At 45.8% G+C, this 27,896-nt stretch overlaps 1 protein-coding gene across 1 annotated transcript; it reads right to left on the bottom strand.

Annotated features, from left to right (window-relative positions):
* Window positions 1–65: 65 nt before the first annotated feature.
* On the bottom strand, window positions 66–26,486 carry CAVIN1 (caveolae associated protein 1). The gene is made up of 2 exons (XM_083470139.1): window positions 25,494–26,486; window positions 66–2,871 (listed from the first exon to the last, which is right to left on the bottom strand). The coding sequence occupies exons 1-2, from the start codon at window positions 25,917–25,919 to the stop codon at window positions 2,188–2,190; spliced, it is 1,110 nt and encodes a 369-aa protein (XP_083326265.1). The 5' UTR covers window positions 25,920–26,486; the 3' UTR covers window positions 66–2,187.
* Window positions 26,487–27,896: the final 1,410 nt, after the last annotated feature.

Genomic DNA, 27,896 nt, shown 5'->3' with positions numbered 1-27,896 from the left:
CTGCCTGAGTGACCTGCCTGATGCCGCTCTCCCCCCTGCCCCTTGCAAACACCTCACACCTGTTCTTTTAGAAAAGGAAGTTTATTAGTCATGCTGCTCACCAGGATGCAGTCTTAGAAAAGGAACAATGCAGCAGCTTGGCAGAACCCTCCCCCTGCCCCTTGCTCTCTCCCCAGAGTGGTGTGTGGTCTCTGCCCTATGTGTGATGGCCTTAAGAAAAGTCCAAGCATATCTGGTACTCTGGGCACTCCTGTCTTCTCCCGGACGCAAGATCCACAGCAACGTAACAAGAACAGAAAGGCTCACTGGAAACTCTAGTGTGGTGGGAGCTTGCACACTTCATGGTTGAGTAAGAACATCCCTATACACACACACACTCTACCTCCTTACCGGGCTATGGATGGCTCAGCCAAGCTACTGGCTGAGTTGCTAGAGCAGGCAGCATTGGTATAGGTTGTGGTGGAAATGCTGGGCATGGAATGGTGGAGGTACAGTGTCACTGGTGGTTGTTTTAGGCTCTGGATTTAATGGCCTTTTTCGGCCTTTTAGCTTATATGGCAATGCATTACTACTTCATTGCTGCAGGTGGCAATGTGCATTACTTGTTTCAAAATACGATAAAGCTACCCTTGCTAGGTTTGGGGGCCCACCTGCTCAATCTGCTGAGATGTCTGCCCCCAAATCTTGCCCTGTTAGCACCACTGCCAAGGGAACGCTGGCAGAGTTCGCTGCTGGGACTGAGCATGCTGCCGACTTTCCCTCCTTGATCCCACAGGGGAGTGTAGGAGAATCGCAGCAGGAGGTGGGGAAGAGGGGGCTGCTCAGCCACTTCATGAATTGGTGGACCAGAGATGTGTGTGTGTGTGTAGGCAGCTGCATGTGTTGAACACCATGGAAAGAAGCCTCTTTTTGGTGGTGCTTGGGAAAAAAGTGAGGCTTCAGGCTCACCCACAAACTTTTAAAAAAAGAAAAGCCCAAAGAGGTAGCTATAAGGAAGTGTGGGGAGTTTGCTGAGAAGCACCTTACCCACACAACGAAGACGTCTTGGGTCACTGAACGCCCCCTCCCCACAGCCCTCCCCAAGCAGCAAGTTCAGTCAATATAGGGACAGCAAACCCATATGGGTACCCCAAATAGCAGTGCCCAAGTTAAAAATGGGCTGCTGTAAGTCAGCCTAGCAGGAAGGTACAGATGTTGACCTGAAACCCAGGCACTGCAGAAAGCCATCTTCAGTGCGCAGGATCCAGCTCAGGGACAGGGGTTAAGGTGGCTGGCTGACTGGACAAGAGTTTCCTCTTGGCTCTTGCTATTAACACTTTACTTGCAGCCAAAGACTCACAATCCATCTTTTCTCTGTGCTCTCTGTCCTCTTTCACAGCCACACCTACTGGTCTGCCACTCCCCACCATGCCCTAACCCAGAAAATGAGCACTGACCACTGGAGCCATGTTGCAAGCATGGCTCCTGGCCAGACTCAGCGAACAGCCCAAATAGCTTGGAGGGGACCCTGCCTCGACACCTTTCCTCTGCTCTCCTCCTTCCAGCGTGCACAGCGGCAGCTGCTGTTCTTTCATGTGTGCAAATATAAGGCCCTTAGAGTGTGACTGCATAAAAAATAATCCCTTGAAAAATGGTTTGCGGGGTGCACAGACCTCCCTCTTGCACCATCGCATGGCATTACATTTGCATCCCTCCTCAGTCACTTTTCCTCCCCCAGTTCAGTAAAGTACTGTGCCAAACCCTTTCTTCTTTCGGTTCTGCACCACGCTGCTCTTCCTTCTGTCCATCTAATCTTGTCTTCTGGTCCCTGGAAGCATTCTTGAGCCCCAAGGAGAATAGTTAAGAGGCAGCATGCTTCTTGGGCATGCAAATGGATTGCTTTGCTGATAGCACCTTGGGGTGGGCGGGCAAGGGGTGTTGCCACAGCAGGCTGGCAGGCAAAGCAAGCTCTCAGTCGTAGGAATGGTGTTTGATGGATTGCTATGAAGTCCTGTGCTCTATATGCTGAAACAGAAATATACAAAAATGCACCTTCGTGCCGCATTTGGGGGGCGGGGCTGCAAGATCTATATATATATATTTTGTGTGTGTGTGTGTGTGTGTGTGCACACCCATGTGAGGCCAAAAGGGGGAAACGTGAAAGATTACATGGTCAGCTCTTGATGGTCTTCCAATGCCACTCTAGCCTCACTCGCTGTCACTCTTGTCTGCCAGCATCGTGTCCGCCTCTTCTTTAATATGCAAGAGGGTGCTCATCTCAGGGCTCTCACCCCTCATAAGATCTGTGTTCTCTGCCTCATCGCCACCAACCTCCACCATCTCAGTGGCCTTCACTTCCACCTGCCCCTCTCGGATCTTCTTGACATGGAACGTGAATGGTGGTACTTTGTAGACAGCTGTCTTGGAGCGTGCATAGACCACGTGGTCGGGGGTGAAGGACTTCTTCAGCTTCTCCCGGGAGGTCTTCATCTTCTCCCTGCGCTCATTGGTGACAATCTTGGTGCCCAACTTGTTCATCCTCTTCTCCAGGTTGTGTCGGGTCTTCTCCAGGTTCTGCTTGGTCTTCTCCAGGTTCTCTCTGGTCTTCACCCTGGTCTTTTCCAGGTTCTCTCTGGTCTTCACCCTGGTCTTTTCCATCTTCTCTTTGGAGAAGGCCTTCTTGAAGTCATCCACTTTCCTCATACCGCTCCTCTTAATGCGTTCTGCCCGTGACTCCTCAATAATCTCTTCCACCTCCACCTCTTCATCTGAGGAGAGCTCAATATGTTCCTCTTCAGGATGCTCCTCATCCACCACGACCTCTTCCCCTTCTTTTTCTGTCTCTTTCAAAGACTTACTAATGCTCAGCTTGGTTGGCAGCTTCACCTCATCCTGCAAGACACAAGAATGAAATCATGAGATTCTTATTGCTGGCTGCCCCATTCCCTGTGCTGTGGGGAGAAAGCAATCCCCACTGAAGGCGTCTTTAATTCTTCCCTACATCAACTAATAAGTGTCTCTTCTCTCTTGAGGAAGGGCTGAAGCTCAGAAGGTCCCAGGTTCAATTCCCAGCATCTCCAGCTAAAGCTGGGAACATCTCCTACCTGAAACTCTGTAGAGCTATTGCCAATCAGTGTAGAACAGGGGTACAGAAACCTTTTAGCTCCTGTGACCAGAAGTTTATCTGGGCCAATTCTGGCAGGTGGCTAGGGCAACTGCTGCTTTCTTGGGCTGCAGGGCCCACACCTTGAATGGGGCAAAGGAGATGGTGATGCCCCTCATTCCATGTCCTGCACTGGCAATTGAATCATTTCCACACTGGTGATGGGACAACAGCCTCCACTGAACCTAATGGTGGCAGGCTAGTTTAGGGCAGATGTGGGGAACCTTTGGCCCTCCAGATGTTGTTGAACTTACAACTCCCATAATTCTTGGCTGTTGGCCATGCTTGTTGAGGCTGATGGGACTTTTAGTTCAGCAACATCTGGAAGGCCAAGAGTCCCCTAAACCTGGTTTAGGAGATTAACTGAGAATACTGGAGGGACTGCTGCTGCCTGAGGCTGTTTCTCGCTGCCTAATTGTAGGGCCTGCCTATGTGGAAGAAGCCCACCTTGCAGAAACCTTCTCAAACCCAGCACTGGCCCCACCACTAAAGGACTTTCTCCCTTTAAGACACCACATTTTTCAGAGCAGTCCAATGCAGTATTTTGACCATGGCAAAACTATAATTATCTCTCCCACATATATTGTTACTGTTCAGAGCTATGAAGAATGTGATTGCACAAGTTTTGTGGGTACTTGCTGCTTATTGTTTGTGGCAGCATTTGGGAAAACATCCATCTCATCATGTGACATTTTGTGAACATTTTTTTAGAGCTTCCTTTATTTCCAATGTACAATTTTGGGGGGCACAAGCTATACCAAGCCAATTTATATTGCGTTGTGTGCCCTGCTAGACATAAACCCTCACCAGTTTATGTTGTTGTTTTCTCAGGCATGCTGCAAAAGCAGACACTTTCATAATCCTGATTGGACTATACAGTGGTGCCTCGCAATACGAAATTAATCTGTTCCGCGAGTCTCTTCGTCTAGCGGATTTTTCGTCTTGCGAAGCAACCCTATTAGCGGCTTAGCGGCTTAGCGCTATTAGCGGTTTAGCGGCTATTAAAGGCTTAGCGGCTATGCGGCTATTAGCAGCTTAGCGGCTTAGAAAAAGGGGGGGAAAGCGGGGGGGAAATTGGAACACTCGCAAGACGTTTTCGTCTTGCAAAGCAAGCCCATAGGGAAAATCGTCTTGCGAAGCAGCTCAAAAACGGAAAACCCTTTCGTTTAGCGGGTTTTCCGTCTTGCGAGGCATTCGTCTTGCGGGGCACCACTGTAATTCGTGGCTGATGTGCTGCATGAGGACTGATAGTTCTCAGTGTGAGCAGATAGCCTGTAATTGGATTATGAGCTACTAAGGTGCAGTAAAATTAGGGGGAAATTGTTAAAATAAGGAACTATAATCAACTTTTGAGAGTGACTAAGAGCAGCAAAACTACACACACACCCCGTAAGCCTCTTCCACCTCCTCCACATTATTGTTAAATCTGTCTATCACCATCTATGTCCTTGGCACTTTAAGAAAACAGGCACGACAGGTCCCTGCATTATGGAAGTTACAATCCATAATAAGCACAGGAAAACAACAGAGAAAGGAGGTGAAATAGAGGCAGGCCTATGCAGGAGAAGAGTATGTGACTATTTCAAAGCATATGTACTTTGCTTTAAGTTACACTAAGTTATTGTTATTGTCAGAAAATTTTTTTCATAGTGGAGAATGACACCATGACGTATACATTACGTTTGTGGCACTTGCCTGAAAAAAATGCTGAAAGTCAAGGCTGCCCTCTGGTGCATATAGTCTGATATGGCACTTGCCCAAAGCAGCAAAAAAGGAAAGTGGGATGCTATGATTAGGAAATACTGTAATTCAGTAATAGGCTCTGAATAGTAATGGGCTCCTCTAGACAACCTGTTTATTGGGCATTCACTCTGATTTGCTTGCACTTGTTCTGATTTGTTTGCGGGACATTTATATGACAATGAGCATTCACCCTGATTTGCTTGTTGTGGAGTATACACATCTTCCCATTAACCATCTGTTCAATCCACGCTTTCCAGTGCATTTCCCCATCACTTTCCTAGCTGCAGACAGACCTGTTCTCACTGCATTGGTCCTCCTAAGTCATGACTGTACCATTTCAGGGTGGGGGCTCCCAAGACATGTACACTCTACCATGCAAAGAATAATAATCCCTTTATGCAGTAAACTCAGGGGGAAAGGTTCTAGCTTGGTCTCCTGGACATGCCGATCTTCTAGATGGGAAGATTTTTTGGTGTGAAGCAACTCACAATTATGTTATCCTCTGCTGCCCCCACCCCCCACAAGGCAGTTTGAAGTGGTGCCTCCTAGATATTGGGATGCCACCTCAGATCAGAATTAGACCAAGCCTTCTGCTGTTAATTCAGCTTCTTGTTCCTCTCTGAACAGAGCCCGGCCCAGCCATGGTGTGCCTGCATGCAGAAGGAAAGCGTGCAGGCAGGCATGTGGGTGAGGGGGGGCAGATTGGAACCGATATTGGTTTTCACCCAAGCAGCACATAGCGTGCATCCCCCGCTTGGCATTCTTGGGACACGCTGGAAATAGCCACCGCCGTACACAGCGCTGGGACTGGGGCTGAAAGATAGGCAGATTTATGACTCCTGGAATGGTACTATTTGAAAAGTAGAGGACCGGGGTGGGGGGTGGGGGGAGGCAGGGAATTGCTGGGAAAAGTCATGAGCCAAGCCCAAGGGAAAACGGGGAACGAGGCACAGGAGGAAAGGCGTCAGAACACTGACAATTCCAGCTTCCCACGCAGAAAACTTTTCTGCCTGATGAAGAACCTTGTGATTTTGGGGAACTTGAACATTTTTAAGACCCCCCTCAAGTCTGTCCAGCAAAAGCCCAAACTGTCCTTTGCCCCTGCCTTTTGCAGAGGGAATTCCTGAACGGAGCAAACTCTATCCTGCTTGGAATTCCTAGTTAGGCGCTGGTAATTTGTCTGTTTCATTCTTTAAGCCGTCAGGCATTCACACTATCTGATTGCTATAATGCCGAAAATAATGAATTAGGATATTACAAATTTTAAAAACTGGTGTATTATGGTCTTCTCTGGCAACCTAATTCAAGCAGTTGAAGGGTGTTATGACTCCTACATACTGACCCCAAACTTCTCCTTTGCTGTAAGCTACTATCAGAGCTGCAACTGAGTTTTCAGTTGCCATGCTATTTGGAACACAGTGGGTACAATATAGCAGTGGTGGGTGAGACCATTTTATTTCTTTATTAAATTTGTATACCACCCTTCATCAAAAGATCACAGGGCGGTTCACAATTGAAGTTCAGCATGCATCCACTATAGCCCTTGTGGTTTAGGCCACTTTATAACCCCATTATTTTTTAATCAATCTTTTAATCAGTGCAAAAATGCTTTCCCAGCTATACTGTTTTTAAATGAAAGAGAAGTATAGTGCTATTACACCGTAATGCTGCTATGATTGCTTTATAAATGATTTTTTAAGAAGTCATTTCTGGTCACCACCCTTTCAAGCAACGTGACTAACGGCAGCGTTTCAACAGACTGGTTTGGGCTTCTTTGTTTTGCAGCAGTAGCTAGAATGCAGGCTTGACATATGAGAAAAAGACCAAGCTGAAAATCCCCACGTATCTGTGAAGACCACTGGCTTGTATGGTCTTGTTGTCTCACAACCTCACACGTTGGTTACAATAATAAAATGAGATAACCCTAGGTAGCCACCTTGAGCTCCTCAGAGGAAGGAAAGGGTCCAAACATGACAAAGAAAAGCTTACGATTTGTGGGGTTGCATCAATACAGCAAAACGTCCAGAGAGCTGCACTGCTGTGGCAGGCAATGCAACTGAGGTGCTGCATGGAGGGTATACCATACAAGGCCCTGCAGGTGTTAAGCTGGGACAGAGCGACATTACCCAAAGGGACCGGCACACTGACTGTCCCACAGTCTATGGGTGAATATGCTCAAACATGAGTCCTAATTCAAGGCAAGGCAGGCAAAGTGCAGCAGATCCAGATGGATTGAGCTGCGGCCTTTGCTGCAAGCTAAGGCCCCCAATCTCACACACCTTTTCCTGGGTAATACAGTCCCAAATTTTTACAAACTGTTCAGGGAAGTTTTTAACGTGTGATATTTTACTGTATTTTTGGTTTTTATGGAAGCCGCCCAGAGTGGCTGGGGAGGCCCAGCCAGATGGGCGGGGTATAAATAATAAATTATTATTATTATTATTATTATTATTATTATTATTATTATTATTATTATTATTATTACAAACTATCAAAGCAATACCAAAACCTTCTCAGATAGTTCTCTCGCATTTCTCCATGCCTGGGTCCTCTGCTGTAGACACCAGGAGTTCACCCCAGTCCCAATCATCTTGGGTGGTTCACAATGAGTTATTTCTAGCTTGTGGGGCACCCCAATAGCCCCTTTCCCACAGCTATGGGATATAGGCATCAGTCCTCTTGTTGGTGCCTTCTAAGGACACCCAATGGGCACTCAAATGGCCAGGTTCCCCAATATCCTCTACCAAGAGTACTAGGGTGGTAGGGAGTGCCTCTTGTCAGGTCCCCCATGCCCTGGCCAAGAAAGAAATTGCACTGGATACTAGAGATGGCTGTCCCTCAGGCCTCTGCTCCTCTCTTTCCTTCTCCACCAAGCCAGACTTCTTCCTCTCCTGATTACTACCTCTTGGCTATTTAAGCTTCTGAGCTCCAAGAGCCCTTCATTAGGTCTTGGTGGTGCCAGCTGCTCCCTACTCTGCTCTTCTTTTCAGCTGGCCTGACTGTCTCCTGGAAAGGAGGACTGGGGCCTCCTTAAAGGGGCCGTCATGGTAGAAGCCATTCTGCACAAGGCAATCCTCTGAGGATCTTCACTGGAAGAAAGGAGGCACAGTAGGGCATTAGCATCACTGGTCAAATATCCTAGACCTAGAGTAACTTTCAACAGTGTGTATGTGGCTACAGTGACACCCATTTTACAGGAATCCAGAGGATTGGGCTGGTTGCTTTACAAATGAGAACAGAATCTGGTTCTAACGTGGACTTTGGCTATTTAAGTAGCATAGTGATAACAGAATGTGTTGAACTAGGAGTTCAGACATTTTTTCTCTTATGCATGGGTTCAGCTGGTGGCTGTAAGTAAGCCATGAACTTTCAGCCCCAACACAGCGATAAAAACACTTGTCTACCTCATAGGGCTGTTGTTATTGTGATAACATCTCAAATAATCTATCTGGCATGCAATCAAATGACTACAGCAGTCCTTCTTACCCAGGTCAACATGCTCTGACAAACTGTTTTTTGATATGGTGGTACTTTTAGTGTTGTCCTCGTCAGGTATCAGGCAGATATTACTGTTTTAAGGTTTGCAGGTGACCCGTGTTTGCCAGACAAGCAGTGCAGTGCCTGAGGAAAACCTGGTCCAGTGCTGAACTGTACAGAATGGCTGCGCTGGCTGTGGCTGATGGGAGTTGTATTCCAAAACCTCCAGAGAGTACCAGGTTGGCAAAGGCTGGTAAAGAAAAACCCCATCATATAACAACAACGGAAACTTTAGAAATAGTTATTTAGTGGGATTGTGAATCTTGGATTCTCAGTTTCTGGCACTGAGAGTACCCATTCTGCAATCAAACAGAGCAGAACTGATTTTTCTAACCCAAACCCTCTGCTGTTTACTCACACAAGCTGTCCTGTTTTTCCAGTCTTTTACTGGCTATGCAGCGCCAACATCTGCTTTAGTAATAAAGTCTGCAAATCTGGGACAAACTTCACATGTGGCCTCTGGGGGGAAAGGGTGGTTCTTCGGAATCAGGATATCCCACCCCCCCCAGCCCCCAAATCCAGCAAGGGCAGTCATTTTCTCCACAACAACACCTGCGAGGGCAATTCCTCGTCTCCCAAAGACTCTGGCCACCGCTGGACCAGCAACACCAGGAATCACTTCCTTCCCCCGGAAGTCACACAATGACAGCCTGAACAAAAGCTGCCCCCCTCTCCAGAGTGGCATAGCTACACCTGGAAGCCGGCCATATCCGGACGGCTCTGATTCCTATCAGCTCCTTCTTGGCTTCACAACATTTGTGCAAGGAAGGGCGAGTTCCAATCACCCCTCTGTTGCACGTAGGTCCTGTCCTGACTGCCCCCCGGCTTATGGCACACATGATGAACTACTACACCATAAATAATGGAACATGGTCTGCCATGCAGAGCAGAATCCTGATTCTCAGCTTTTGTTCTTTTAAAGAGCTGCAAGTTTCAAGTCCTCAAGGTTTCAAACCTGCAAGTTTCAAGACCATCCGTCAAGCTCTACTGTTTAAACTTAAATGGAAGTGAGCTATGACCAACAGCAGCTACAGTACTCAGCATTCAACAAAGTATGCAAGAATATACAGACTTATCCCACTGCCAGTGTGCATACAAACAAAAACTGGAGAGGGCACATAGTCAGTAGAGCACGAGACTCTTAATCTTGGACAAAATATTTGCACTGCAGGGGGTTGGACTAGATGACCCTTGTAGTCCCTTCCAACTCTACAATTCTATGATTCTAACACAACAACGCAACGGAAGTATTCACAAAACTGGCATGAACAGGTGGGGCTTACTGTACTACCATATTTAAATCTGTGGTAGAAGGGGGAGGAAAAGGGGTGGATCACCGGAAGCGGCAGTCTGGGGGGGGGGGGGTTAGAGAAAGAATTTTCTCTCTCAAAAAAACACCTCTGATGGTATGTTTGAAATAGTCTGGCCCCCTCCCCAATATGCTCTGGGAACAGTTGGTACAGTCCACACTGGATTCTGAGTGGAGGCACACTTGACATGAGTGTATCCATGAGCACCCTAGACTGTGTTTTATCTTGTATTTTTATGCTGTGAACCACCCTGAGATCTAAGGATGCAAATTTAATGATGATGATGATGATGATGATGATACAAATGACAAGCAGATGTGTTGAAGAGAGGCTCTAGCTAGTTTCGGTCAAGCAATTCCTGGCATAGTCCATTTCAGTTCTGAGGTTTCAAAACGACTCCTTGTCCTTTAGCAGTAAATTTGACCAAAAAAAGGATGGGTTTGCCAGGCAAAGGGTCTAGCATGGCATGGCCTGCAAAGTGGCAGTCTGGAACCCTCCCAGTCAGTCCACCAAAAACTTGTGAGTAAGACACACAGCCTGCCACTTGGAAACAATAAATGTTTTGCCATGAGGGTACCCTTTCCACATGAGGAACCTCTGATGTATGCCATGAAACCCTCAGCACACTGCAGAAGGAAATTGGGCCTGTTCCAGGGCTTGTACTTAGTTCCCATGGGGCCTGGATTGGGTCTCATAGCCGTTACCTTGTGTGAACTGAGACTGTGCCCTGGAATGCATCCAACATTCCCCATGTGGCTGTGCATTGAGATGAAGCTCAGGAGTAGATGGGCCTTTTAGGGAAGCTTACCTGCTGATAGTGATGTCCCCACTGAGGAAACTTATTCGCTCCTGAGGAAGAGGAACCCAGGATTCCCTGGCAAGAGCACACTTTGAAAATTAGCAAGCAAGGATGCTAGTACACCATTAATTCCTCAGCTGCTGTTTGTGTGCGTACACAACCAAAGGCACAAAAGGGGACTGGAATCTACTGGGAGGAACAAGGAAGAGCAAATTGGCTCCTTTGTCCTGGAAGCAATATAGACTCAAAAGGGAGTGCTGTTGCAGACCCTCACTACCCCACCTCTGCTTTCTGCTGCACACAGAAAGGAAAGAGGCGAGTCTGGCTTGTGCACTCCAAAGTCCTTAATTTCCAGGTCCTGGGAAGGCTGGGTACACCTTTATGGGAGCTGCAAGGAGGCAAAGTAGAAGGGCTCAGCTGTGAATCGCTCCCTCCCAACTTGCGAGCTCCACAGGACAGCTTTCCTTCCTGCTTCCCCCTCCATGTGTTCCCCATCCAAGTCCACGTTCCTGAGCAGTGAGTCACTGATCCAGCAGTCTTTATGGGCACACTCAAACCGCCTGGTTGCTACAACACATATAAACACTCCCCTTCATGTATAAAAGGCCAACAAGACACAAAGACGAGTGATGTTCCCAGCCTGGTGGGGCCTGGCGTTACGAAACTGGGGGTGGCGGAGGCGTAGGGAAAAGCTAAAGGCCTGAGAGTGCGGTTGCATGAGAGAAGCAAAAACAACGGCACCGTCAGCCCAATTCAGGCTTCAAGAGAAGGGAAGGGGCATGGTTTCAAACTCCAAATAAATAAGGGCTTATCCAGACAGCCAGTGAACTTATGTCACTACCATATTTAAATCTTTGGGTCAAGAAAATGATATTTTCAAAGCACTTGGGTCCTCAAGCCAAATGTGCATATTCTACAGTATCATGGTCTTGTCCGTGTGTGTGTGTGTGTGTGTGTGTGTGTGTGTGTCACAGCACTGCAAACCTGGACCTCCAGTGATGCCACCAAGAAACTTCCTTGTCACCCATTTTTTGTGCTTTAAAAAGAAGTTTCCTTTTTGAAAAATAAAGAGTCAATGCAATGAATGAATAGGTAAATGCATGAACTTTAAATATAAAATAAAAAGCAAAGAGTTGCCTGAACAGTATACAGTGGTACCTCCGGTTGCGGACGGGATCTGTTCTGGAGGTCTGTTTGGATCCTGAGGTTTCCACAACCTTCTGCGCATGCACGTGCGGATGAAACCCGGTAAAATACTTGTGAGATTTTCACGCGTGCATCCCGAAGTTTACATAATCAGAGGGTTATGTAAACAGAGGTTTGACTGTATTTACATCTGTTGTTTTAGTTGCACAGCCAGACTTGTACCACAGCTGTGGGATGCTGTTTTTTGTCTGTCTCAACCCTTTGTGTGATGGTGTCCTAAGTCTCCATTCAAGGACAACAGTGTGATACCAAATCTACCTGTAATAACTTTTGTGTGGAGCTGAGAGAGGGGAAATGGTTGTATTGCCATTTATTGTGTGTGTGTGTGTGTGTGTGTGAGAGAGAGAGAGAGAGAGAGAGAGAGAGAGAGAGAGAAGGAAAAATAAAGAACCAGGGTTGTTGTGCACTCTGGCACTGAAGAGGGGGAGTGTTCCAAATAATAATGGATGGGAAAGAAAAGGGTCAAAGAATGGCATGGCACAGATTTGGTGGAGAAGTAACATTGCTTGTGTTCGCCATTCCTTCCTTCCTTCCTATGCTGGACTGGTGCATTGCTGTACCGCTTGACCTGTAAAATGAGCTGATCGAAAGGGTTTTATTTATTGGATGGTATTCAGCTAGGTTTTGCTCTGAAATTAATGAATATGACTAATTTCAATGGGTCTACTCAGAGTGAAACTTAGTTGAATACTACCCATTGCTTGACTTTGACCCAATTAATTAAAATTTAATAAGCAAAAGCTACTATCCATTTTTCCAATGAAAAACCAACCTTTCCCTACTTTCATCCCTATTTCATTAGTAAACCAAAACTTCACAAAATGTAAATATTGGTATGCCAAACATATCCTGTGTGGGAACAGCAGCTGGGGGAGAGGGTATTCTGAGTGCAAAAACAGCTGGAGGGTTAAATGTTATGCACCTTTCCCCATCCAATATTACTCAGATCAAATTTGCAACTTTCTATAGATGCTTTTAATTTTAAAAAGAAAATCAGTGCACTGTTACATCTACTGTGAAAATTCAACTTTGGCTTTTACTTCCTAGGAAGCATGTTTAGGATTCCACCTCGGCTGCATTACTTTTCCTTATGTAGTTTTAATCAAGTTACATAGAGCTCACTTGGGCTTACTCCAAGTAAGCATGCACAGTATTGTAGTTCAATTCTCTCAATGTTTACTCAGAAATGCTGTTGGGTAATGACTACTAAATTAGTAGGCATATGACTGCATCCCTAATTGCATTATGAATGAATGAAAATACAAACTTTTTTTAAAAAAAAATGGCACAAGGTTTGCAGATGGGACTGTGGGAGAGTGACACTGCTTGCTGCCACAAATATCAAACTTATGCCTGTGACATTTGATACAACCAGGTTCTACACTACAATCGCAGCAACAACAGATGTGCTGTTCTCTGGAGGGTGCAGGAAAGAAAACCACTTTATTTATAGTTTGCCATCCATTCTTTCATCCAAACGGAAAGTTGATTTTCCCAGAAAGAAAATATAGCACATGCAGTGTAGGGGGAAGGTATCGCCCCTAGAAACAGAAACACATCCTGGAGAGATAATGTTATTGTAATGTTTTATTCTTTTATCTATGTGCTGCCCTGGAAGCTTGGGCAGCCCATAAATTCTCTACAAGAACAACAACAGTGATAAATAGTAGGCATTTTTATCCAATCCAAGGGTGTCTACTACACAAAAAACAATTTTCTGGGACCAAAGCAAGCTCCTCATTGGCCAATCTCTTCTCCAGATTAAAATCTTGATGAAGATTAGACAGACACAGATCTCATCACCTGGACAATCTAGCTATCCATCTGCCTAACTCTACTCTTGCCCAACCCATACCAGCAGAATATGGGAGACTTCTTAAATGTGCATTTGGAAGCAACAGAAATCTGCTTGGGAGCCTGGCTCCTCTCCAGCCTCCAAAGGAGCCGAGTGTGAATTCTGTACTTCTTAGTCACAGCAAAGCACTTCATTGTTCCATATCCTCCCTCTCTCCCTGGCCTTGCCCGCTAGGTGCGGCTTCAGGAGGGAGAGATTAAGGCAGGAATTTGAAACATATACGCCAGGAGGGGGCCTCCTATGCCCAGCCAGGAAAATAATGAGGCTCTTCACTCTACAGAAGCATCTGAAATCTGTGTTCCGCTCTCAGTGAGGGTGTGGTTGGACAGCTAAAATTCCAAACTGGAACAAGCCTACAACTGGGATCAGGCAGATGATAAATTTATTTCCTAGTAGCAAATGTAGCCGTAGGTCAGGAAATGCTCCAGTTTACCAAGATGACCTGCCCAGAAACAGCATATATGAGGTTGCTCATTCTTTTCGCCAAATGGAATGTGGGATGTCCATCCAGCACACAGTTGCCAGCTTTGTTGCACCTGACGTGGGCTCTATATGCCTCTATATGCACAGCAGGCTTGAGGTTCAACAGGACCCTCCTTTTTCCATTGCTAGACCTCAAGGCTAAAAAGAGCCCTATCTGGGTGAATTTCTGCTTGATATGCATCTGTCAAAAGTCACAGTGGTGTCACGCCCCTGAAGAACAGCCCACTCATTTACCTGTATGGGGTCAGCCTCAGTATGGGCCCTGCTTTCAGGGAATGCAAATGCTAACACAAGGATTCCTAGTCGTTGAGTGTGAAAACAGCAGGCCACACCTACAGTTAATACACCCTTGTATTTAAACACTTGCTGGCTGCTAGCGATAAGTGACAAGGAGCTGCATGCAGACAAAGGCATGGAATTTGATGAAGCGCAATGAGTGGGCTGGCTGAGGCAGAATGGCACACCCTTTCCCTCCTCTGGGCTCAGCACATACACCAAGTAGGCTGGCAAAGGGGAGATGCCCTCCTTTTCCATACACCCCATAAAAATGCAGTGGACAGCTGCAGGAGGGGCAGAGCTCTTTTCAGCTTCCTCTGTGTGTCCCCAGCAGGCTAGTAAGGGGTTTTTTAAAATAAATAAAAACAGGCTAGTAACTTTTTGTGGGTTTGTTTACAAAGCTGATTTAATAATAGGAGTTCGTTAAAATGATGCAAGAGATCTAGGGCCCCCCAAACTTTTCTTCAGACAAGAAGCTGGGCCTATTTTGAGCTTTGACCTGAACATTCTTTTAAAAAAAGACAAACAAAAGCAAAACCTTACAGTAGCTGACTTCTGCACAGCAAAGATAAAAGGTACAATGCAGAATATTCTCCTGCATAAGCCCGGGAGCTTCACAAGAGCTTGCTCAGGAGAACTTCCTGCTGGATTACTATTATGGTTCCAGTCACTGTTATTGTGCAAGGCAACCTAAGCTATAGGAGACAGGCCTCTGCTCTTAGGAGCCAACAGTTTAAATTTTGACAGCTGGACGGCTCAGCTTTGCAGTCCAAAATTTCTGGTGGGCACCACAGTAGGGAAGGCTGATGCACACACACATAGCAGGTTCCAGATAAAGTTTGTTAGCTTAGCTCCCACTGAAATCAATCTGTCCCAATGATTTCAATAGGAACTAACAGTCCAACTCCAACCCATAGCATTTCAAATATGGTATTCTTAGGGAACCAGAATAGTTCTGGAGTGGGACTACCCATCAGTGGATTAGAAAAAAGAAAAAAGAAACCTTTTAGAGATGTCTCTCAAAACTGAGTTAAAGAGGAGCATTAGTTTCATTCAAACCTTTTGCTCAAGTACAAATGCTGCCAAATATACATTATTATTTCATACTCAGGACCCAAAACAATCCCTGAAGAATGCACTTTAGATTTTCAGAAGACCCATGATTTGTCCAGTTTTAATTTTGCTACCTCTTGAATTTGATGCTGTCCAAAACTTAGAGGAGCTGGTTTCCATTTACGTGACCCCTTGGCACACACATTGCTTTGGGCAGGACTCTGCCAAGATGTGCCACCTTGCCAGGGCAAGCTAGTTTGCATGACAGTGAGGCAGATTCGAAAACGTCACTTGCCAGCTAACATACAGCAGGTAGACCCTGTTGCCAGGCTCAAAGCACACATGAAGCAAGGTGGCTCCAACACTCGGACCCCTTCCCATGCACTGACCTCAGGGAAATGTCTACTTGGAGTGTCCAGAGCTTGTGGCCATTCTCAAACTGCTTGTACCTGTTAGTTCATCTTCTGCCAGCTTCCTAAGATTGCAGTAGCCAAACCAAGCAGTTAAGCAGATGGTGATGTTCAGGAACATGTTAGGGGGAAAAGGAGAAAAGAAGCTCTAGGGGACCTGAGAGGGTGTTTCTGGAGGACAAGAAGATATAATATACCCTTGTGTTCAGCTCAGTGGGATGAAAAGCACAACAATTCCTCAAAGGAGTGGTGGCAGTCAGGTGGCGTGGAGAGAAAGGAATCTCCACCCTGGGTTTTAGACCACATAGAATTATTTCTCAGGAGCATCTACATTTGTAGCCAACTATAGGCTATGCATGCAAGAAAAAGCACATATTCATTTGAGGAAAGAGGGTGTGTCTGGCTTTTGTTGATTGAAACCTAGTTCTTTAGTTGCATTGTTTTGATCGTTATCATGTCTACAGTGAATATGAGGAATAAAAATCATCATAAAAAGGGGGAGCAATGCAATCTTGATTGTATCCATGAGCAGCCCTTTGTATCTTACTCTGAATTCCTCACGCCGAAATCTGCTCCCACTGAGCTTCAAAATGGCTGCAGACTCCCTCCCACTTTCACGGAAAGAAAAGCTAAAGCAACGAGAGAAGCTGTACCTTGTTCAAGACTATCATACAGTGCTCAAAACTAATAAATAATAATAATAATAATTTCATATTTATACTGCTTTATAGTAAGAAAAATGGGGGAGGGGTGTACCAGAGGGATCTTTTGTGAGAGCCCTATAATTGTTAAGAGAAGGCTATGGGAAGCCATGATTTGACTAAAGTTGGTGGGGGCCAAGGGTGGGGCTTGTGGCCCTCCTCTCTTCCCCCCTTTCTCCCAATAAGCTGCATTACGAACTGAACAGTGCATAGCACCCAAGAGCTCTGAGTATCCTGCTCTGCTTTTCTCCTTCCCTTCCGGAGGCGGCTAGGCAAACACAGCAAAAAGGCACACAACGGTTAAAGCAGAAGCCTCCCGCCCTGCCCTCTGGTCTACCAAGAAGCTAAAATGAACCAGGACACCTCTGCAAGCAGAAGGAGCAGGGCCCTGGGTCTCAATGAGGCCAGCAGCCGTTACGCAGGGGCCTGGTCAGCTGCTTTCAGAGTCTCAGGAGAAGGGGCTCAGTATGATCCGTGGATGGCTTTGCCTCTATTGGGCCAGAGTGGCTGCCTCCCTTCTCATCCTGCGCTGGTTGGGGCCAGGGCCCATTCTCAGAAGGCAAAGTCTCTTCCGAAGGCTCAGAAGGCTCACTGTCTTCCAAAAAGGGCATGCTCTCCGGTGAAAGGCCAAAGGGCATGCTCTCCGGCGACGGTCCATGGATGCTCTTGGGCTAAGATGAGGAAAAGGAATGATCAGTGGGCACCATCGAGGGATCCAAAGGCTTCTTGGTAAGCACAGCCACAGCCGCCAGGCGCAGGCCAAGTCAATATCACGGCAGCAGGGATGTTGCGCAAGCAAAGGCGCCCATAGCAGCCGGGCAAAGAATTCCCTCATCCCCCAAAAAAGTAACAGGCCCCTGCTCTCACACACCTACGTTAATAGGCATTTTCAGCCCACAAAGAAATGAAAGCTTCATTTCTTGTCTCGCTGTGGACCGTTCTTACTCGCCACAGGTGACTTGCTATTCCAGGTCTGAACAACTTGTGATTCACCCAAGGTAACCACAAACCCACCACCAATGAGTTATGGCCTGTCGGATGCTTAAGAACCCCACCCTGATTTTTGCAGGCTGCAAAAACAAGAGGCATCCCTTCCTGTGATTTGATATTTTTCAGAATTTCCTATGTTCTGCTATTAAGTGCCTTCCTCCCTCATTACGGAAGTGTATGCTAGTCTTTTTCTCATTTCATCTGACCACATTTGTGCCTGCTTTTATCTGTCAGATACTGAAGGTTGTTTGGAGGGGCAGGGAGTGTCTTGGGGATAAAAAGGAAAGAGGTTGTGCTGCAACCCTAAAAACTTGCAACTGAAAAATAACTTTTATTTCCTTCTGAAAATTAATGCACTTTCTGCTTCAAATGCCTATGCCATCTTTCAATGCAAACAGGTCAATTGGCTGATTCCGGAGTTCCTTTCTCCTTCTCCCTGAAGCTATCCATAACTCACAAGACAGCCTGCAGAAGGTGGAGTAAGACACACACGCCCCAACCTAAGCCATATCTGCCTCAAGGTGCAGACTAAACATCCTGTGGCATTCTGTTCTAAATGTTTAATCTGCTTTTCCTTCCCCTGACATGATACAAAATCAACAAAAGCCTCCTGCTCTGGTCTTTGTTCTGTTTTGCAGGCATTGTCAGGTTTGGAATTTACTCCAGGAGCCTGAAAAGGAACCACAGGTAGGCTTGGTTCCCTTTTGTAACAAATGCACCTAGAATAAAACTTTTCAGGGAAGTCTGTTTTTATGCAAAAGTACTTTTTGGACTGCCCATTTCCTCTGGTAACAAATGTCTTCCCCAAATGGCTTTTCTTCACTTGTTCTTTTCTCTTCTTTTGGTGCATTTTGCTTTCCCATTTCTCCATCTCACATAAATCATGGCGCTAAACCCATGAGTAAAGCCTCAGTGTGATGAATTCTCACTGTCCCAAACTGTATTATAGCCGGAGAGCACAGTGAAGAGTGTGTGCATGTGCGTGCTCTCTCTTGCTCCTCTTTCTCTTGTTATAACCTGTCACTTGATGTCAAACAATAGGTGCCTGCTTAATGGATAGTGCAGCTGCTCTTTGTCTAAAGTCATGTCACACCCAATTCTAAAATTGTGGTGGGGCTGACAATCAGTTTTGCATGGCAGTGGTTGCAAAAGGCATGGCAAAGTAAAATAACTTTTTGATTTGGTGAAAGAGCTGTTTTCAGAAACACAGGGAATTGCCTTAGCAACTCTCCAGGGATGGAGGCAGGAATCTTTCCCAGCTCTGCTTGCATATGCTGGGCACTGAACATGCAAAATACACTATTACTGTGCTGTGCTCTTTCCTCCAGGGTTTAGGGGTGCTAGACTTCTATTGCTTTGGAATTAGCACCAATTGCCTGTGCCTATGCAAAGCCTACTCAGCTTATACATTTGTTGAAAGAGAAAAAGTGTACGAAGCTACCGTAGGGTCCCAGTGCTCTGGACTCCAAAGGAAACAGGTTCAGTAAAACATGGCTATGGAACCTATAGCCCTCAAGATGTTGCTAGACTCCAGGTCCCATCAGCCTCAGGCGCCATGGACAGTTGTCAGGGATTATGGGAGATGTTGTCAAACAACATTTGGAGGGCCACAGTGCCCCCATCCTTCATGTAAAGGCTTTCTTGACTTGCCTTGTTCTCAAGGGCGGGCAGCTGAATTTGCAACTCGATAAACAATGCTGATTGAGAGGATAGAAATAAAATGGCTCCATAAATATTTCATTGAGATTGATAGCAAGCCCTTTTGATGTCTAAAGTTTGGCAAAAGATACAACTTTGTTCATGGCTGGAATGAGATGTAATTACTTCCAATTGAAAAGTGTGCTGCATTTATTTCTGTGGGCCCACAAGTACTATTATTGTTGTAGCTGTTGTTACAACGTAGGTACCACTATGGCACCATGCCCCACTTTTATCCTCTTCCCAACTTTATCTTATCTTGAATACCAATGGGAAATGTTGCTTCCTTCCATCAAGCTGCCTTGTTCTGAGCCAATTTATTGCTGCACCGCACAATCTGTTTCGACAATGCAAACAGCATTCCAACAAGGCCGTGTTTCCAGCCTCAGTTGCTTTAAAATAAATAGCAAGAGCAGCAATATGTTAATAATAAATCCTTCAGATTCTGAATTCTATGTGGGCAGAGAAACAATGCTATGCATCTAGATACAGAGCTTTTTCTTCATTTAGAAATTTGAAAAAGTAACCTTTTTTTGCTAGCAGCCAAAGATTATCATGAGATACTGCTGTTTAAATGGTGCCGATGGGAACCATGAAGCTGAATTCTCTGGGTCTCACTGGGGAACTGCAGCTTCGAGGCCATGAGTGAGTCCGAAAATAGATAGAACAATCCCACAGCTGGCTCCCAGGAGAGGGCTCAGCCATGGCCTTATAGGGCCTTCTGCGGCTCTAACTGGGATGGATTTTTACGACCGAAGGACAAAAACTCATTCGTCAAAAGCACGTTGCAGCATCCAGGAGTTGCAGTTGTTCTTCTGACAAAGAGAGGCTGCTGTGTTACAGTAAACTCCAAAGTGAGGAGGGGAGAATAGGTGGGGTGAGGTAGCCTTTGACACTGCAAACCACATGCCTGAGTGTGTGAGCATGGGTGCACATGTATATCACAGAGTCCATATGCAGGTTGGGCCAAATCATGGATTCTCTCTGCAGTTTTGCTCCTGTTGCATATAGGACAAATGAAGAACCATCTTCTTCTCTTGTGGAATTGGTGTGGAAGTAAATATATCAGAACAGATGAAGGGCTTGCATACAGGACTAAAGAATGACTGTCATCAAGGTTGTGTGTATGAATTCAATACACGGCGTAGATAAGAGGACCCTGAAAATCTCCAAGAATTTTGTCTACCTTGTGGTTCTGCTGGAAAGTTTGAAGAGGTGCCGGCAGCCCGACAGTAGTTCACAGCCAAAGGGAGACTTGGGGTGCAGCTTCTGATGATCAAGGATGGGTTTTCAGCAGCCCATATTGTTCTCTCTTCCTCTTGATTCATGGCAATCGTCTTGCAGAGAAAGTCATTCCCTCACCCACCTACACTTTTGTGTTTACACCAAAGAAAGCTTCTTCGGCATTCTTGCCAAAGTCATAGGAATGTTTGTTAAGTACAACTGTCAGATTACATGTGGCCGGAACAAATAGGACATGTAGACAGAGATCTAGAAAGACAAACTCTTTCTCCTATTTGCCTTAAGCTCCCACCACTGCCTTTAAAAAGTGAGAAGGGGGTCAGCCCCTCTGTTTTACTGTAAGCCAAGGATGCTACCATCACCATCACACACAGAGGGAGGAGAAGCAAGGAATAACGGAAAGATGTGGAAAAATAATTCCGTCTCATTGGCATCTAAACAGCACTACCAAAGACAGGAGTCAATGACTGTGAATGATCTGGAATTCCAAATGACCCAGGCAGGAAAACAAGCAGCATTTCCAAGGAGTCAGCACAAGAGGTACTCATAACACCACCTACTCATTCCAGAATGAATAAATCCAGAACAAATGCCACACCCTGATTCTAGTTTCACAAAGGAGCAATTCACACATTGCATTTTGGAGTATTATCTACAATGTTTTAAGTGTGCACCCTTCAAATTGTAAAGATTCTGCAGACGTATTGTACCAAAATCATGAATGCCAAACCTGTGTTCAGTGATAAACCAGGGTTTGCTATTGGGTAATTGCAGAGGTGGGGGAAACACTTTCAGCATGAGGGCCACACTCCCTTCTGAACAAGGGCCAGATGGCAATGGTGGGTGCGATCAGAAGCAAAAGTGGCAGAAGAACAAATTTACATTTCACCTTCGTATGCTAGGCTGGTTTCTACATACCATCACACAATCTTCTCTATCCTTCATCCAGGCCAGCAAGAGGCATTATCAGAGTTGAAGGGCATGTTACAGCCAGGCAAAAATATTTGGGGTGCAAAACAGAGCCAGTGAGGGCTGTGGCCTAAGGAGAATTCGAAGACTCAGCCAGCACTTGACTCTCAGGCATGTGTGTGTAATGCATTAAAATGCCCAAATGCAGACAGCAGTTATTTCAAAGTTTTTAAAGAAGGGCTCCTCAGGACTGTCTACTGTGCTCTAGGTATTGCCTAACATGCTTCAGACTCTTATTTTTTTAACAGAATCATTGTCAGTTGCAGTGTGAGTTGTGTAGGCAAGGTCAGGTGGCCTGGGCCTTAGAGACAACCAAAGTGATGGTGACAGAACACAGTAGAAGTAGAGGGCAGCCCTTGGCACTCCTACCTGCCAGTCCTCACTCCCTGTACTCAAGTAGCCTTAGCAAACACCAGGCCATACTCAAGGCCGCATGAGCTTGGTGCATGTTGATTTGCTAATTCTGATGAGGGCATGAAGCAACAACGAAAGTGCGTCCTGCAGTGTTCACAGTCACACCCGTGCAAGCAGCTGCTTTAATAAGTTCTGAGGAAATCATCCGCCTCTGATGTGGTTGATAGTAATAATTCACCCAGATCATGGCACCAAACTTGCTCTGCCACCCCACTCCCCAGTATTCATATAGTGCCCCACCTCCACCCCACTAAGTCATCCTAGATGGGATTCTCTGAAAGCTCGAGTCAAAAGCATAGATTGAAGGCTGCAAACTCTGCTGCCTAGAGAGTTTTCAGAGTGTTAGTCCTATAGCTGCAGGACAGGGAATGTTAGTATTTTAGCAGCGCAACCCAATTCTCGCCCCAGATGGCAAGCTTTGTTCAGCGTGCAAGACAAGAGTAATTCTGAAACAAAACAAACAGTGCCAGAAGCATCCACAGCAACAGTACAGGCTGACCTCAGTGAGAAAAAATCCCCCTTTGAAAGCAAATCTATTTTCTCCCATTGTTTGAAAAGTTGTTGCAACAGGGCAAGGTTCTGGTATATACACCACCAGCTTTTCCTAGGCCCCCTACAGTCCATTGTGATTAATCACTGTGCTATGGGGCTACGTGTGAGGGAAGCGCTTGCTCTCTATTTGCTTCAAAGGGCAGCATTTAATCATTGTTCCTGCAGCCCTTTATGGCGTACAGAGGTCCTTCGTGATTCTAATTTCATTTTTGCACCACCACAACCCTGTGCCATCACTACATTTCCTTCATTATTATTGTAGGCCTGCAGGGTTATTCCCATTTCATTATTCCCATTTCAAAGATAAGTTAACAAAGGATGTTTACGTGAGACTATATGCATGTGACTCTTAAGGGCAATGCTGGGATATGAACTCCAGACTCACAATATTTCAGCCAACGGTTCAGCCGCTGGAAAATGCCAACACTCCACAATGGGCAACTATGAGGTGGCTACTCCTACTAAAGCCAACATGGTGGGGCACTGGCTAGAGTGTGATATCTGGAAATGGAAATCCTGGATTCAGGTCCTTAGGTCAGTCATGAAGCTCTCTGAGTGGCTGCAGCAAGTCACCATCCCTCACGCTGCAATCCTATACAAGTTGTCCTCAAGAGTAAGCCCTGTGGAACTCAATGAGACATCAGAATATGCCAGCAGGTTTCCACTGCGAGCCTCTCTTATATCACAAGATTGTTGTGAGGTTAATATGCTGCTCTGAACCCATTGTAGGAAAAGTGAGATATAAAATCTAATACATATCAAATAGAAATAGTAGGCAGCATTGCAACTGCATATAAGGAATGCTGCTTTGTGGAGGTACAAGGAAAGGCACTAATGGCTTCCATCTGCATGACTTATGGCTTTTCAGTGGTTCTATCCTTATCCTGCCTCCCATTGTCCCCCAAAACAAGAAAATCCCTGTTGTCTCCAGCCATGAGGTAGAAATGAGAAAATAACATGATCATCATAAAAAATGAAGATACTATTTGGTCTAGTGGTGTGATACCATGATCACTGAATAATCACTTCAGTAAGTGTGGATTTTGGGATTTTTCTTGTGGGCCAACATGGGTAGGACCCCTTATATTTTATTTATCTTTTTTGTGATTCAAGACATGTCAGCTTACTGGGATGTCCTTGAATATCTTGAACGGCCAAAGGAAAAATGGCAAGGTGGGTGGAAAACCCATTATCTGCATGGCCTGAGAAATTTACCTCCTGTATATCTGATCAATATCTGGTATTCACTGAGAAAATAACATTATAATGCCAATGCTAAACCAATTCTATGCAGGCTTAGTCAGAAACAACTGCCACTGAGTTTAAGGTAATTCACTTCAAGTTCCAGGTAAGGACACATAGGGCTGCAGCCTTAGTATATATATATATAGTATATATAGCACTTTTGATGGGAGTTCTCTATTGCACACAGGGCTCTCTGAGAAATTCTTAAGAACCATCCTGGACTACAAGTTAATATTATTATTCCCATATGACAGAGGCAGGTCTGAAGGTTTGTTACCTGTGCATTGTCACCTAGTTCCCCCAGGGATGAGCTGCAATTTGAACTAGCTCCTGGCTCATTCCCTTAACCACTATACTGCACCACAGTAACCCGACATCCAACAGAACCACACCCATGTTCCCTATTGAGTTCATTCTAGGGGAACCAGACCCTGAAGGTGCTTTACGGAGTCCAAAGTTTACTATCCCTGCACCTTCACAACTTGGAACCCCAGGCTCAAGAAGGTTGAATAGGTTCAAGAACCTATTCAAGATCAGGTTGCTGATCTGGTTTCCACAAAAACCCAAGAGCATTTTGCCACCACCTCGTAACTGTTTAGACTCCAGTGAAAAGGGAGAGGAAATATCTCAACCAAAATAGTATCTGTGTTCATATTTGTAAAATGCCCTGAAAAATAAAACAGCACAGACAGATTTTCCTTTCTATTCCCTCCTCCATTGGCTGCTGCATGTTCCATTTCTCTCTCCTCACTCCTGCACAATTTTCCTACTGGTGGGGCCTGAAATTCCCTCAACATAATCTACAAGGCTTCCGATAAAGTGTATTTATAAATCTGGTTTGGTGGTGTTCATAACCCTTATATACTGGAGTATTCCCGCCTTTGAGGCATGATATAATTGAGAATGCTCAAGCCGTGAATCAGAGGGCTATATTCGTCAGCTACTTGCCAGATTCCTCAACCAGACATAACTAGATCCCCTTTCATGTTGCGATAGTAAGAAACGCAGCTACATTTTTGTAGGTTTTCTGTCCTAAGCCGTGTGTGTGTGTGTGTTTGTCCTTACAGGACAGGGCAACCTATCTCATAATGTCCCACTTCTCCTCCAACACAGGTATTAAAGGCCAGACCGCCACAGAATAGGAAGCATGGTTCAGAGCTGCCTATTTTGAACTGTTTGATATTAGGAGGTCTGTAAGGCTAGCCAGCAAACGTGTTAGAAAGAGGACTGCAAACAGCAGAACAAAGCAACCTCTCACTGAAGTGGTGAAAAAGCTCCAGGGCCTGAAAGGTCAGGGCCAAAAGAATCTGTAACCCACACTGCATCAGATTTAGTTTTGCAGGGAAAGTAGAAAGCACAGACCCAAGGGACAGAGAGCTCTGACTTAGCACCAAACCTGCAGAGTCGGAGTGTGCTCCCTGCAATGCTACTTCTCTAACAGACAACTGTGAAAATGTGCAGATTGCTTTCCCAAATGATTGCCCCAATAAGCACATTTTACAAACCGAAAAAGGGATTTCCAGGCTTTGTAGCTTTAAGGACACTGGATGGCTTTCTACTGCCACGAGACAACAGGTTATCCCCCCCCCCCCCAGCTCCCTCTACGGTTCTTTGGCAAATTCCTGCAAAGTTTGCACTGGTGTAGCATTTAAGGCGAACTCTGGAATCTTCGCAAAAAAATTGGGCAATACATTTGTTCTCTTTAGGATTCCAGTGATGACACAAGTCCTGAATTTCCTATATATAGCGAGCTGTAGCATGGGAATTTTGGGAAGCCCCATATAGAAGGCTAGAGGCGCCCTCATGCTGGACGGTCTTATGCACCAACCAAAAAAGACACAAGCAGGAGAGATCAAAAGGTGCCTTACCTGGTAGATCATGACTTTGAAGTTCCTGCGCTTCAGCAGCTCTGCCTCATTAGATTCCAGCTTCTTGATTTGGCCAGCTTGCTTCTCCAGGTTCTGCCGAACAGTTTTGACGTTGACACTGACCTTGCGGACCTTCTCCAACATCTTGTTGACCGTATTACTGGTGGTGGAGTGGGCCTTCGTGAGCTTAGCGAGCTCCCCTTGGATGCTGGACACCACCCCATCCATCTCCTGCTGCCTTTCCTCCAGCTGACTCTGGGTCAGCTGAATCTGATCAACAGCTCCGATGATCTTGTCCAGAAGGGTAAGAACCATAACACCATTGATCTGGTCAGATTTGATGGGTTCTTCAGTCTCACCTGCTGGCTCCTCCGAGGCCTCAGAGACTGTTGGCTGCTCGACGATCTGGAGGGTGGTGTCTGCCATGGTTGCTCAGGAGTCCTGACTAGCAGAGCCTGGAGAGGTTTGACACTGCAGGGACAAGAGAGAGAGAGAGAGAGAGAGAGAAGGCGAGGCTGAATCTGAGATCTCTCAGATCTGGGAGGCGAGCCAGAAGCCAAGAGTGCAGTGTGTGGATGTGTGCTTCAATTGAAATGGCACAACCCTTGCAAAGCTGTCCGGAGAAACTGTCCTGCAAAATTTTCCAAGCTTCCAGGCCATTGGCTGACTCCACCTCAACTGGAGGAAAGGAGCCTCTTGCCAAATGCCTGGCAGACCCACCCCTTTTTTTTCTGAAATGATTAAAATAGTTGGAGAGGAGGCAACGGCTTTAGCATGCGAGCACAGGCAGGGTTCGCTCGCTCGCTCACTCACTCACAGAGGAATGCAGCGCTCCAAACTTCAACAGCCTCTGATTTTAATAGACAGGACGAAGGCAGGGATTCCTAGCAAGATTTCTAGGGAATCCAGGGCGGTGGCGGCAGGGGACAAAACAAAACAAGCTCTGTGCAAAGCTGCTGATGAGAAACCGACAGCCCTGAACAGAACTGCAAATGTTTAAGTGTGGCTGGGACAAACCCAAAGGGATCCCTGTCTTCAGCCAGACCTGCACAAAGTTGAGCGTTTCCTTTTAAAGTCACAGAGTGACAGTTTAGGGCACGTGTGGCTTGGATCACTCACCAAGCGCAACTGGCTATGTTAGTGAGCACATTTATACTGCAGAGATGGGATCGCAAGAGCAGGCACATTCAGCTCAGATGCACTTCAGAAACCCAATCTGAATTAAAAGGAGAGTTATTTGATATATAATGCAGAGGGAGTAGGCAAGGGAAGATCATGAGAACACTATCTGCTGCAGGTGGCAACCATGCCCATAAGCAGGGGTCAGCAAACTTTTTCAGCAGGGGGCCGGTCCACTCTCCCTCAGACCTTGTGGGGGGCTGGACTATATTTTTTTGGGGGTGGGTGGGAATGAACAAATTCCTATGCCCCACAAATAACCCAGAGATGCATTTTAAATAAAAGCACACATTCTACTCATGTAAAAACAGCCGATTCCCAGACCGCCTGTGGGCCGGATTTAGAAGGCGATTGGGCCGGTTCTGGCCCCCGGGCCTTAGTTTGCCTACCCATGCCCATAAGCAACAGTTGCCATATTATGCAGTGTGAAAAATCAAATCCTGATTGTGAATCTGATGCAAAGGGCCTATCTGAGGATGATTCTGGCTGTTTTCTGGTGCAGTCAATGAAGGCGACAGGCCCTGTTTTTATTTTTAAATGTAGATTATTATGTATTAATTACATTCATAAACCACCTTTGTTCCATAAAGTTTGAGACCGTTTGCCTTTTGGTAAAAGCCTCCGAAGGGGCATAAAATAAAATAATAAAAATATATCAGCAAAGTATTTTTTTTTTTTTAAGGAACAGCAGTAGGCACATGCGATAGGCTTGACGAAAGGGCGACATCTTCCTGGCATCAGCTTCTAATTTTGCCTTTCTGTGGTATAACCAAAGGGAAGAAAATACCAATGTCTATTCCAAATAATCAAGAAAGGGGTAGGCCCTTTCATGGGGAAAGACCTATCTTCTAGCATATACAGTAATCGTCTCCCAGTGTTAAGCAAAATAACAATATTAGCTGTTTTGCAAGTGAGTCTGAAAAAGCTGGGGTTTTTTTAGTCCTATCTACATATCTTGGTGTTCTGCACCTTAGCCTCTCCTTAGGAGACAACAAAATGTGAGAGCTGGTGGCAGTGCAGTGCCACAGCATAGGGCTTGGATGTGGGGAATCCAAAGTTCACATCCTTAGTCAGCTGCTATGAAGCTTGCTGGGTTCCCTTATGTAAACTGCTATGTGCACAGTCAGTGTAGCACAGGACAGCATAAGTACAATATAGCAAGCACCTACCCACTGCACATCTGGCTCCAGGTCCGCATCCCAGCTCCACAATGGATATCAGAGA

Source organism: Podarcis liolepis, assembly GCF_965112155.1.
Source record: "Podarcis liolepis genome assembly, chromosome: 13".
NCBI lineage: Eukaryota > Metazoa > Chordata > Lepidosauria > Squamata > Lacertidae > Podarcis > Podarcis liolepis.
Note: the sequence above shows the minus strand (reverse complement) of the source record. Positions and strands in the feature narration are given on the sequence as shown.